Source organism: Nothoprocta perdicaria, unplaced genomic scaffold (assembly GCF_003342845.1).
Source record: "Nothoprocta perdicaria isolate Ctin4 unplaced genomic scaffold, notPer1 scaffold_185, whole genome shotgun sequence".
In the NCBI taxonomy this organism is placed as follows: domain Eukaryota; kingdom Metazoa; phylum Chordata; class Aves; order Tinamiformes; family Tinamidae; genus Nothoprocta; species Nothoprocta perdicaria.
Genome location: NW_020455038.1, coordinates 1,089,289 through 1,101,185, shown reverse-complemented (window position 1 = coordinate 1,101,185; position 11,897 = coordinate 1,089,289). Strand labels below are relative to the sequence as shown.

The 11,897-nt window shown below is 67.7% G+C and overlaps 3 protein-coding genes across 3 annotated transcripts in view; 1 reads left to right on the top strand and 2 right to left on the bottom strand.

Annotated features, from left to right (window-relative positions):
* Positions 1-1,088: 1,088 nt before the first annotated feature.
* On the bottom strand, positions 1,089-6,533 carry TRPV4 (transient receptor potential cation channel subfamily V member 4). Its single transcript, XM_026036709.1, has 15 exons — positions 6,196-6,533; positions 4,791-4,957; positions 4,571-4,723; positions 4,353-4,493; positions 3,953-4,251; positions 3,658-3,837; positions 3,431-3,589; positions 3,249-3,341; positions 3,057-3,130; positions 2,799-2,964; positions 2,561-2,627; positions 2,129-2,445; positions 1,891-2,018; positions 1,322-1,443; positions 1,089-1,225 (listed from the first exon to the last, which is right to left on the bottom strand). Exons 1-15 carry the CDS (start codon positions 6,531-6,533, stop codon positions 1,089-1,091), a joined length of 2,541 nt encoding a protein of 846 aa, XP_025892494.1.
* A 1,768-nt stretch (positions 6,534-8,301) lies between these two features.
* Positions 8,302-11,683, bottom strand: GLTP (glycolipid transfer protein). The gene is made up of 5 exons (XM_026036742.1): positions 11,570-11,683; positions 9,990-10,051; positions 9,504-9,637; positions 8,789-8,939; positions 8,302-8,687 (listed from the first exon to the last, which is right to left on the bottom strand). Exons 1-5 carry the CDS (start codon positions 11,670-11,672, stop codon positions 8,505-8,507), a joined length of 633 nt encoding a protein of 210 aa, XP_025892527.1. The 5' UTR covers positions 11,673-11,683; the 3' UTR covers positions 8,302-8,504.
* Positions 11,684-11,836: 153 nt separating this feature from the next.
* The window catches only part of TCHP (trichoplein keratin filament binding), a 5,902-nt gene continuing 5,841 nt past the window's right edge, over positions 11,837-11,897 (top strand). Inside the window, exon 1 of the mRNA XM_026036708.1 lies at positions 11,837-11,842. Coding sequence (XP_025892493.1) covers positions 11,837-11,842 — 6 coding nt within the window. The remainder of the gene's footprint in view (positions 11,843-11,897) is intronic.

The following is an 11,897-nucleotide window of genomic DNA, read 5'->3' as shown; positions in this document are numbered from 1 at the left end:
GCTCTGCACAGCCCTGCACAGCCCTGCACAGCTCTGCACTGCCCTGCACAGCTCTGCACCGGGCACAGCCCTGCACAGCTCTGCACAGCTCTGCACTGCCCTGCACAGCCCTGCACAGCCCTGCACAGCCCTGCACAGTTCTGCACTGCCCTGCACAGCCCTGCACAGCTCTGCACCGAGCACAGCCCTGCACAGCTCTGCACAGCTCTGCACAGCCCTGCACCAGGCACAGCCCTGCACAGCCCTGCACAGCCCTGCACAGCCCTGCACCGAGCACAGCCCTGCACAGCCCTGCACAGCTCTGCACAGCTTCACACAGCCCTGCACCACCCTGCACAGTTCTGCACAGCCCTTCACCAGGCACAGCTTTGCACCATGTGCAGCCGTGCACCATGCACAGCCCTGCACTGTGCACAGCCCTGCACTGCCCTGCACCACAACAGCCAGCCACGCACAGCCCTGCACAGCTCTGCACTGTGCACAGCTCTGCACTGCCCTGCACCACACACAGCCATGCACAGTCCTGCACCATGCACAGCCCTGTGCAGCCCTGCACCATGCACAGCCCTGCACTGTGCACAGCCCTTTATAGTCCTGCACCACATTCAACCATGCACAACCCTGCACTGTGCACAGCCCTGTGCAGCTCAGCAAACCAGCATGTCCCAGCCCAGCACCGTCCTGGCCACTAACAGCCTGCTCTGGTGGGTGCCTGGCCTGGTTCAGCACAGCACAGCCCAGCTCAGCACCCATCCCCGAGCAGGGACCCGCCTGCTGCAGCCCTGCAGGCCAGATCAGTCAGGGACACAGGGACACGGGGGCTGCAGCTCTGCTTTTATTGCTAAATAAATAGTCGTACAAATGTTGTGCAAAAACATGTGGTGAACAGCATCGACCCTCGTGCACACAGCATCTGAGCGTCCGCCCGCCCACAGCCGCGGTGCCGAGTCCTGGCACGGCAGGGCATGGCCCCGGCACAGCCCGGCTGCACCCGCAGGAGCCGTGGAGGAGGCCGGGCAAATCCCTGAGGAAGCGGGCGGGCGGCAGGCCCGGGAGCGGGCGGGAGCCGCGGGGCGCGCGCCGTGTCGCTAGAGCGGCCCGGAGGCGGCCACGGCGCCGTGCCGGCGGTCGCGCGGCTCCGCGGCGCCCAGCGGCAGCACCACGTCGGCGGGCGGCGCGCTCTTGTTGAGCTCCACCACACGCGGCACCACCGTGGACCAGCGATCTGCGGGGCGGCAGCGGTCAGCGCGCTGGTCCCAGTACTGGCGCTGGTCCCGGTACTGGCACTGGTCCCGGCACCGCGCGGCGCGGCGGCGCTCACCTCGGCGCAGGCGGCCCACGGTGTGTGAGAAGCCATAGTACTGGTACGTGTCGCTCTTGCCCGGATCCTCGCTGATGATGCCCAGGTTCTGGTTCCAGTGGGACCAGTTCACCTCGTCCACCCTGCGGGCACAGACCGGACGGAGGAGGCGGCGCGGAGAGCCCTGCTCGGGTCACCCAGCCATGACAGGGGTACCCAAACTGGGGCTACAGGGTGCCCACGTCCCTGTGTCCCATGCCCGCATCCCTGCATCCCACACCTGCATTCCTACATCCCCACACCTGCGTCCTGCATCTCTGTCTTCCCACACTGCATCTCCACGTCCCGGTGTCTGCATCCCCGCATCCCACCCCTGCACCCGCCGTTCCTCGTGCCCCACACCACCCCCCAGTCCCACCGCAGGTGGTCCCGAACCTCATGAAGGAGTGATGCCGACGGTGCCGCCTGCCTCCAGATCAGGAGCGCAGTGGGTGGCTGGGACCATCCACCACATTCCCAGGGCCCGGAGCGGCGCCAGGATCCCTGTCCGGGTGCCCAGTGGCCACAGAGCTCCCCAGGGTGCCCTTTACCTGAAGCACCAGCGGCGGTCAGGGGTGCCGTCCGTGCCCTTCCCCACAGTGACCATCTCCCCGGAGCGGAAAGCTTTCCGCAGGAACACCGGGAAGGAGCGCTCGATGTCCAGGATGGTGGTGGCCCACTATTGGAGAGAGCAGGGAGCCCTCAGCACCATGGGCTCACCAGCCCCACGGCCCTGCCAGCCCCACGGCCTCGCCAGCCCCACGGCCACGGCAGCCCAGCAGCTCCCACCTGCAGCTTCCAGATGTGCTTGCTCTCCTTGGACACTTGCCCAACAGTCTCTCCCATGAGGGCGATGAGCATGTTGAGCAGGAGCACGAAGGTGAGGATGATGTAGGTGACGAGCAGGATGATGAAGACGCCGGGGTACTTGGCGCTCTCCAGCATCTCCAGGTCGCCCATGCCGATGGTGAGCTTGAAGAGGTCGAGCAGGAAGGTGCTGAAGGTCTGGCTGTCGCGGCACGACGGGTAGGTGGGCAGCGTGCAGTTGTCCGGCTCCTCGCCGCAGGACTCGGTGCTGGGACACGGGTTCAGGAGAGAGACCAGGGCTGGGCGGGGAGGAGGCAGAGGGACAGCGAGTCCGGGGGGGCCGCAGCAGACGCGCTCCTGGAGAGACCCCCGGTGCCCGCGGCGCCCGCCTCGCGCACCCGGCCTCGCACCTACCTGACGCATAGCCGATCATGAAGAGCAAGTAGACCAGGAGGAAGCGGAACAGGTCCTTGAAGAGGATCTGGAAGCGACGGAGGTGGGGATGGGGTGAGCTCTGCAGCTGGGAGCAGCTCCTGGAGGCGCTGCCAGCCACGCTGGTTGTGCCAAGGTCAACTCGGAGCGGCCAACACACCACGGGAAGTGAGGAACAAGCCCTGCCCGGCGAGGACAAGTTCCCTCCTCACCACCTCACCTTCTGGATCATGATGCTGTAGGTGCCGGTGAGCTTGAGCCCGCGGGTGAAGTAGAGCGCGTTCATCCAGCCCAGGACCAGCGCGAAGACCATGACAGCCAGGTAGGCCTCCACGCCGCCCAGGTAGAGCCCCGCCGTGACGATGACCAGCACCGAGTAGATGAAGCTGGAGGAGAGCGCGGCCTGAGCCCCGGCACCGGCCCCTCGCCAGCCCCAGGACCACGCGGCTCCCATGGGAGCCTGGGCTCCTCCACGCACTAGAGCAGCTGGAAGGAGCCATCTATGAAGAAGGAGTTGATGCCAGGGCACTTTTTCATGAACAGATCCTTGACCTGGAGGAGACAAGAGTTCAGAGAGGGGCCAGGATGGGACAAGAGGCAGGTCTTGCGCGTCCAGAGCCCATCATTGGGCCTTGAGGCATCCCATCCCTATCCCTCCCACAGCACTCACGTTGGTGAAGAAGAAGAGGACACCGGTGAAGAGGGTGATGATCTCCCCGGCCAGGCGCAGGTAGTCCACGGTGGTGGTGTACGGATACGGGGGCTGCGGGGACAGTGCGTGTCGGGTGAGCAGCTCCTCTTTGGGGCAGAAAGCCCCAAAAAGGCCCCCGGCGGGGTGGGTGCAGGACTCACGGTGCCTTCCATGGGCCGGTAGTAGGCAATGAGGGTGAAGATGACCATGGCGCAGAGGTAGGAGACCACGCTGATGTAGAAGGAGACGGCACCGAACTTGCGCCACTTGTCGCGCAGCAGCTCGTTGATGGGCTCCACGGCCAGCATCTCGTGGCGGTTCTGCAGGGATGGTGATGGCATCAGTGGGGACCGGGCACCCCGTGGACTCCCGCACACCCACTGCGCACCTCGATCTTGCTGTTGTAGACCAGGATCTCCAGCACGGACACGTCCTCGCCGCACGTGTCCAGCGAGGAGAGGTCATAGAGCGAGGAGTAGACGGGGCCGTACGCCCAGTCCTTGAACTTGCGCGAGAGGTGCCGGGCGTCCCCATCCGTGATCTCCCGCCGGATGATGTGCTGGAAGATCTGCAGGAGGCCGCAGCACCCTGGTTTTTGTGGCCTTCACCACCGCGCGGGCGGGCACAAGAGCGTCTTGCGGCCCGTGCTCCGAGCGCGCCAGGGCCGGGCTGCGTTTCGGTACCCCAATCTTGCCGGTCTTGGCTGCCATCATGAGCGGGGAGAGGCCGTCGTTGTTGAGCACGGCCTCGAGGTTGGTGTCGGGGAAGAGCTTGGCGCACTTGACGAGCAGCAGGTCGTACATCTTGGTGACGAACTTGGTGTTGTCGCGCGTGTTGTCGGCGATGGCGACGAGCGCGTGCAGCACCGTGTTGCCGCGGGAGTCCTGGCGCCGCAGGTCCGCCTGCTTGTGCCCGTTCTCCGCCAGGTAGTGCACGATGTGCGGCTGGTTGGTGCAGGCGGCCAGCGAGAGCGGCAGCTCGCCTGCGGGGCGGCCCCGTGAGCCCCCGCCGCTGCGCCGAGCTGCGCCGGGGCTCAGCGCCCCGCGCACCCGCAGGGCCGTGCGCTCCCCGGCGCCGTCTCACCGAAGTAGAAGTAGCCGCCCTCGTCCTTGGGCTGGAAGAAGCGGCCGCGCGCCTGCGCGTGCACGTCGGCCCCCTTCTCCACCAGCAGCTCCACGTAGTGCTTGCAGCGGCGCTCGATGGCGATGTGCAGCGCGGTCTGGCCTGCGCCGGCACCGGGGACGCCCGTGGGCACCGCGCCGGCCGCGCTCGCGTGCCCCCCGCCGCCCCCCGGGGCCCACCTCGGTAGTAGACGTCGCGGAAGGGCGAGTTGATGAACTCGCGCGTGTTGCCCGTGCGCTCGGCCACGTCCAGCAGCACGGGGATGGTGTCGTTGCGGCCGTCGCTGAGGTTGAGCAGCGCCTTGGGCAGGCAGGTCTTGCCGGTGGAGGGCTCTGCGCGGGCACGGCGGGCTCAGCGGGGCTCCCGGCTCCCGGCCCCGGCCCCGGCGCCCGCGCTCACCTCGGAACTCCTCGTCCGTCAGGCGCTTCTTGTGCGCCAGCAGGAAGGCGAGGAGCCCGTCGAGGCCGGCCGGGCAGCCGCGGGACACGATGTCGAAGAGGATGGGTCTGTTGAAGACCTTGAGCACGGGCGGCGGGCTGGGGGCCAGCGCCTTGGGCGAGGGCTTCCTGCGGGGCGAGCGGCCGCACGGCCCGGCTTGGCGCGGGGCGACCCGTGTCCCCTCCACACCCCGCTTCCCCCGCGTGCAACGAGGGATGGATGCCCGGGAAAGGGCGCAGGTGCCCCCAGGACACAGGTGCAGCCATGCGGCTCAGCCCGCTCCCGCTCCCGGCCCCTTCCGAGCAGGATTTTCCTGCCTGACTGGTTGGAAGGGGCTGGGTGGCTGCCCAGAGCTCGGGAGCTGGAGCCCGGGCTGCAAGGAGGCTCTGCCGTCCCGGAGCCATCCTGGGGCGAGCGCTGCGGGATGCAGCCCTGCTCCGCACGGTGCTCCCTGCCACTGCGGGATGCAGCCAGAGCGCGTGGGACGCAAACGGCTGTGCGGGATGTGACCCAGCACCCGGGATGCTGCAGGATGCCCCGTGGATGCACCCGGCTCTGCAGGCTCATCCCGCAGGCTCAGCCGCACTCGGAGGGACCCGCATTTTGGGGGTCCATGCAGCCCCCCTGTAATTTATCCCCCAGCAGAGCGGGGCGGCCCGGCGGCGCTGGCATCCCCAGGCTGCGGCGCGGCCACGTCCCGCGGGACCGCGGCACAGGCTGCCATTGTGCGCCCCCCCGGCGGGCTCCTGGCGCGCCCGAGGGTGGAGGCTCCTGAAAGGGCCATTGAGGCGGCGGCGCGGAGCAGAGCGGCTGCCAGCGCGGCCAGGTGGAGCGCGCCGCACAGACGCCTCTTTCACACGGAGCGGCCGGAGCCGCCGCTTCCCCGGCACCCTGCGGGGCCACCCTGACGCCGGCGGGACCGGCGCCGCATCCCGCGTCCCCTCGTCCCCACGGACCCTCATTCCCGTGTCCCCTTATCCCTGCATTCCTGTGCACCCACATCCCCTCATTCCTCTGTCCCCGCATGTCCCCACTTCCCCATCTCCTTGTGTTCCCATTTAACCTCATCCCTGTATCCTCTTATCCCCATGTACCCACATCCCCCCAGCCCAGTGTCCCCTCATCCTTGCAGCCCCACATCCCCATGTCCCCATGCCCCTGTATCCCTCATCCTCTCCCTGGGATTCTCTCATCCCTGTGTCCCTGCATGCCCATGTCCCCATGACCCCACATCCCCATAGACCTGTGTCCCCGTGTCCCCTCATTGCTGCATCTTTGTGTCCCTGCATCTCTACATCCCAGCATCCCTGTATCCGTGCATCCCTGTATCCGTGCATCCCCGCATCCCCGTGTCTGGGGTACTCACTCGGCCACCCTCCTGCGCCAGCGCCGGTTCTCGGACGGGTGCTGCCGGTAGGTACCGTAGTCGAAGAGCGAGTCCATGGGAGCCTTCTTGGGCGCGGGCACCACGGCCGCCTCGTACCCAGAGCCCTCGGGCGGCTCCGGACCCTTGGGGCCGCCCTTCCGAAAGGCTCCCTGGAACTTCATGCGCAGGTTCTGCTTGGCGTCCCCGGGGGGGCCGCGCGCCTCGGCCCCCGCCGCCTCCTCGCCCTCGAACAGGTCGGCGAGCGAGGAGAGCGGGAAGGGCTCGGGCTGCGCGGAGCCGTCCTCGGCCTCGGCGGCCTCACGCGCCTCCGCCTCCATGCCGGGGGCTCCGCGCGGGACGTGCGCGGGACGCTGCTGAGCGGCGGCCGCCTGGGAGCACCGCGGCGGGAGGAGGCTGCTGGACACGCGCGTGAGCAAGCCCAGGAATTCACCGCTCTGCCTGCAGAGAGGCACAGCGGAGGGCAGGAATGCCGTGCTAAGAGCAACACACAATCCCGGGAAAGGCGGGGGGGAACGGGACAGAAAAAGCACCCTGGGAACGTGTCATTTCCCGTCCCGCTGCGGCTCCGGCAACGTGTCATTAGAGCTGCCGGCTCCACGGGGGGAGCAGCGGCACCCGGGGGGCAAATCCCATGGAGGTGACACGGGGCCTCCTCCGGCCACTCTCACCTCCGTGAGAGATTGCCTGTGCGCCCGGCAATGGGGCTCCGGGCGCATGGGCAATGCGGGGGCTGCAAGCGTCTCCCCCCCGTGCCAGGCTCTGCCCGGGGATGAAGCATCAGCTTCTCCGCGCGCCTTGCAAATCCCAGCCCAAACCACAGGCACGGCCGGGCGGGACGGCGGCGAGCGGCGAGCCCGGAATAGCGCGGGCGGCACACGGAGCATCATCCCCGCCACGCTGCTGTCCTGCTCATCCCGCCGTCCGTCCCCATCCCGCCACGTGCTGCCGTCCCACGGTCCCTCTTCGTGCCGCTCTCCCCACCACCCTGCTGCTTCCCGCGGGCTCCCCTCGAGCACACAAGGCACCGGGGCGGCTTTTGCACCCCCGCACCGCCGGAGCCCCCTCGGCACCGGCCCCGCTGGGTCTTACCCCGTCCCTCGGGAGAGCTGCAGCCGATGGAGCCACAAAGCGCAGGACAGGAGTGGAAAACACAGGGACTCGGCCCCGCAGAAGGAAATTTGCTTTGGAAGTGACGGGCTTGCTGGCCCATCCCATAAACCCAGACCGTCCCCAGGCACCACCCGGAAAGGTGGTACCCAGTTGCTTATATTGGGCTTGTGGCTTATTTGGGTTCTGATTTTTTAGGTTTCCTCCCTTTCTGGAGTGAATGAGTCAAGGAGCGCGGCGCTTCCTCAGCATCCGCAGGCTCCCCGTCCCCGTGCGGCAGATCCCGCGGGAAGGCGGGCTCCAGGTAGGAGTGAATCAGCCCCGCCGCATCGCGTTCCCGCCGGCCCCGCGGAAACAGGGCCGCGCCGGCGCTCCAGCCTCCTTCCAAAGCAAACAGCCGCGTTCACCTGGGCCGGAGCGGCCGCGCCGCAGCCGAACAAGCGCCGCTCTGTTCGCCGCCCTTTCCCCTTCCCACACCCTGCCCGGCAGCTGGCAGTGGCCGCGCGAGCGGGCCCTCTCCTGGAGAAAGCCCTGGGATGCAAAGGCTGCCTTGGAGAGAGGCCGATGCCCCGTGCTGATCCCACGGGATGCAGCTGCATGGATGCTGGGGATAATGGGGCGCACAGCCCCCCAGCCCTGACCTGAGCCCCGGGGCTGCATCCTGGGACTGAGCCCTGCGCCAGCTCCGGGGCTCCGTCCTGTCCCGGTGTCCCCCACATCTCAGTGAGTCCCCGCGGTGCCCGGCTCGGTGCAGAGCAGCCCATGTCCCCCTACCCCCTTGTACCGCACAGGTCCCGCGAGGGTCCCAGCGCCGCCGTCCCGGCCCCAGCACCCGAGGCAGGGAACCGCTGTGCGCCCGGCGTGCCGGGAACACGGGCACGGCGCGGGCAACAAGGCATCGACTGCTCCAGCCACCCTTTCACTGTACTGGAATTAAACCCTCTGCTAGGGACTGGAAACACTGATTGCTTTCTTCCAAGACAACTCAGGATACCATTAATTTATTGCTGTATTATCCATAGAAAAAATTATTACTTTTTTAAAAAAGTAGGGTATCCACTGCAGATCCAGACCAGAATCGGGCATCTGACAACCGGCAGCAGCCCGAGTTGTCACAGTGATTAAGACACAGGTAGTTATCGTTGCACCATGCTGTCGGCCGCGCGGGTCCCGGGCCAGCGCTAGGCTTTGTAGCTCAGCTCCGCGTTCATTCTCGTGTACATTTCATAGATCGCGTCCAGGATGGGGCTGACTCGCGACAGAAACTGACGGATCTTCTCTATGGTCTCCTCCTCCTTCACTTCCTTGCCCTTCTCTAGAGCCTTAAGCAAATCTGATTTGTATGGGAGCGCGTAGACGGAGCCCTGCAACACAGGGTAGGGGCGGTAAGGAAGGAGCTCTGTGCAGCTGCGCCCGAGCGGCGCCGCTTTGGCCGGGCCCTGCACGCGGGGACGCCAGCGCTCACCGTGAAGAGCTTTTGCAGCATCCAGCCGTGGTACTTCTTCAGCGCGATCTCGTAGGCTTTCAGGGCGTTCACTCTGATGAGGTTTGGGTGCTCCTCATCCCTCTCGCCGTCGGAGATGCTCTGCAGCAAAACGAGCATGAACTTGAGGCCCCTGCGAGGAAAGCAGAGCTGTGAGGTGGGCGCCCGCGGGCAAGGACAGGCCCCGCGCTTGCAGTGCCTCCTTCGCCACGGCACCACCCAAGCCGCTGCCACGAGCCCCGCTGGCCCAGGCCGCGTGTGGAGACCCACGGCCCCGGCAACGTCCCGCTCGGAGCGGGTTTACGGAGCGGCGCAAAGCGCCGGGATTCACGGAATGTGGATCCGCGTTGCTCTGAAGAGGCAGAGGGGGAACCTCAGCCAAGGCCAAAGCCCCGAGCCCGTCGCTGCCCCCAGTATGAGCAGAGCTGAGGTCTGTCCCGCGCTGGGAGCCCCGCGGGCGCCGGGCTGCAGCCCCGGGATGCGTCTGCCCTCGCTGCCCCGCTCAACCCCGGCCCGGAGGGACCCGGCGGCCCAAGGCCAACAAACACCCTGCAGAGGCCAACAGTCCCCAGGGCACGCGCCAGCTTCTCATGGCTAGGCCAAGGCAGCAGCGCATACTGCCGTTGGCCCTGGAGCCGCTCCACGAGCGCCGGGACACACCCCGGAGCCTGGCACAGCCTCGCGCGCCGTGACTCACCTTTTCAACCACATCAGCGCCAGCGTCGCCCCCGTCTTGGGCCACGCCGAGCCGTGCATCTCCTTCTCCACCTCCAGGATGTTCTGCAGCGTTTTGAACTTGCCGGGGTTGGTTTCATAAACGGCTCGGATTTTCTGAAACGACCGCAGCAAGGAGCCCTCAGGCTCGGAGGCTCCAGGGCAGGAGGAGTGGGAAGCGCGCGGCATCCAGGGAGCGCTGGGACCAGCTCTCCATGGTTGCATGTGTGACCTGTGACACTTGCAGCGAGCAGCACGGCCGCCAAGCAGTGGCCTCACTCACGAACTCACTAATAAACCTGCGGGGCAGCCCCTGCAGAGCCCTGCCATGCAGGAGCCCTTTCCAGCAACCTGGATGTTGTCTCTGCATCCCCAAACACCTCGGACTCGGAGGAGCGGATCCTCCCGGGCGCTCCTGATGTGGGAGAACGTGCGCTAGAGGGATGGGAGCCCCGAGGCCCTTTCGTACCTTGATGTTCCCGGCTAGGTCTGCTTTGACGGGCGAGTACACGATGGGCGTCCCAAGGCAGTCTGTGGGGACAGAGCGGGGGAAGCTGGTCACTGCGGCCCCGGGGGACGCCGCGGAGCCACCAAGCTGCACCTCGCGCAGGGAAGGCACCGGGAGGCCCCGGCTCAGCCTGGCAGGGACACCCGGGAGCGGGGGCTCTGGGAAGCGGCTGCCAGAAGCCGCCGGAGCAGGGTGGGGAGATGGGCTGAGAGCGGATCCTGCAGCCGTACAGGCAGCCCCGCGGAGAGGCAGAGCCCGGGCACCGCAGCGCTGTCGGGCTGCGGGAGCATCACCCCGAGGGCGGCAACGCTGCGACCGCCCAGGTAAACACGCGGCAAGGGACGCTTTTTCCCAAGGAAAAGCTGGTCCCGGGAGCGCTGCCGCAACAGGGGCGGTTCTAGGGGAGCAGCTCCCTGCAGCACATCCCTGGATGCCAGCACAGGGCCGGCAGGGATCCTCGCTGCGTTATCCCCACACGGCTCCTGCCCCGGCGCCGCCAGCCCCCGGCCGCTCCGGCCTCTCTGCGGGATAATAGAGGACATTGTGGAGGGCGGCAGCTCCCGGGGCGGGACGGCACCGGCCGCCGCGGCGCGAGGGCGCAGGGTGCAGCCCCCGGCAAAGAGGGAACGCGGTCACATTTCCCAGGGGCTGCTGCAGGTGCTGCAACGAGCTTGGAAGGACTCAGCTCCGCGGAGCGTCAAGGCCAGGAAGGGACCCATGGGCACCGATCTCAGCCCGTCAGACCCCGCTCAGGAGCGTCGTGGAGCTCTGGGCATGCAGGTGGGAGAGGCTGGTGCTTCCCGAGCCCCGCGGCATCCCGGCAATTCCCAGCACGCCTCCCAGTGATTCCCAGTGCTGCTCCCCGGTGTTTCCCAACGTGGCAGCTCAGCGGGTCGGACGGGCCCTGACGCAACCCGGCTGCTCCCACAGGGCCCGGCACCAGGGCGGGAGACACCCGGATCACCCAGCACCGGGATGGGATGGGATGGGATGGGATGGGATGGGATGGGATGGGATGGGAAGGGATGGGATGGGATGGGATGGGATGGGATGGGATGGGATGGGGGGACCCCCAGGACCTTGGGGCTGGAAGAGGCAGCAGGGGCAGGACTTTGGGACCCACAGTGCCAAGATGGGGGCAAAACCAGGACCTTGGGGCTCAGCACCCCAATGGGATGGGGGGAATCCAGGAGTTTGGGGGGTCACACCGCTGGGATGGAGGGGGGGACCCCAGGAACTTGGGGCCCCCAGGATAGGATGGGATGAGAAACCAAGGACCTTGGGGTCCCTGGGACAGGATGGGGGGGTCCCAGGAGTTTGGGTCCCAGCACAGCAGGACACCCAGGACCTTGGGCTCAGCACCAAGACGGGACAGGGGGGTCCCGGACTGTGGGGCCCCCAGCACAGGACACAGGACCTGGGGACACCCAGCACTAGGATGGGGGAGACCCAGAACCCTGGCGTGCCCGTGGTGGGACAGGGGCGCAGCGAGGAGCTGGCGGCCCGGCACGGCGCCGGACGGGAGCGCCGGGGCGGCTCACCGAAGAAGGGCGGCAGGTGCGCCACGGCCTCCAGGAAGGGCAGCGTCTCGATCTGCTTGTCGGCGGGCAGCGGCTTGAACTCGTGCTCCAGCAGCAGCGCCATGGCCGGCGCGGCCGCCGCTGCCGCCGCCGGGCCCGGGACGCGAACCGGCAGCGCGAGCGGAACCGACCGCGGCGCCCGAACCGGCAACGCGCCCAAACCGGCAGCGCCACTGCCGGGAAGGGCGGGGCGCCGCCAGGCCGCGCCCACGCAGCCCGTTTTGCCCAATGGGCGCGCGCCGCCCGCCGCGCTCCGCCCAATCACGCTGCGGGGGCGGGCCTCGCGCCG

Bases quoted from the DNA above. Each gene is read 5' to 3' on its own strand.
- GLTP (XM_026036742.1), bottom strand. From the start codon at position 11,672: ATGGCGCTGCTGCTGGAGCACGAGTTCAAGCCGCTGCCCGCCGACAAG. The intron at 8,940-9,503 runs GTGAGTCACGGC...CTTTCCTCGCAG, and splicing joins GCGCTGATGTGGTTGAAAAG to GGGCCTCAAGTTCATGCTCG. The intron at 8,688-8,788 runs GTGAGCGCTGGC...CCTGTGTTGCAG, and splicing joins TGCTGCAAAAGCTCTTCACG to GGCTCCGTCTACGCGCTCCC.
- TRPV4 (XM_026036709.1), bottom strand. From the start codon at position 6,533: ATGGAGGCGGAGGCGCGTGAGGCCGCCGAGGCCGAGGACGGCTCCGCG. The intron at 3,342-3,430 runs GTGAGTCCTGCA...CTGTCCCCGCAG, and splicing joins ACCGGCCCATGGAAGGCACC to CCCCCGTATCCGTACACCAC. The intron at 2,019-2,128 runs GTGGGAGCTGCT...TCTCTCCAATAG, and splicing joins AGCACATCTGGAAGCTGCAG to TGGGCCACCACCATCCTGGA.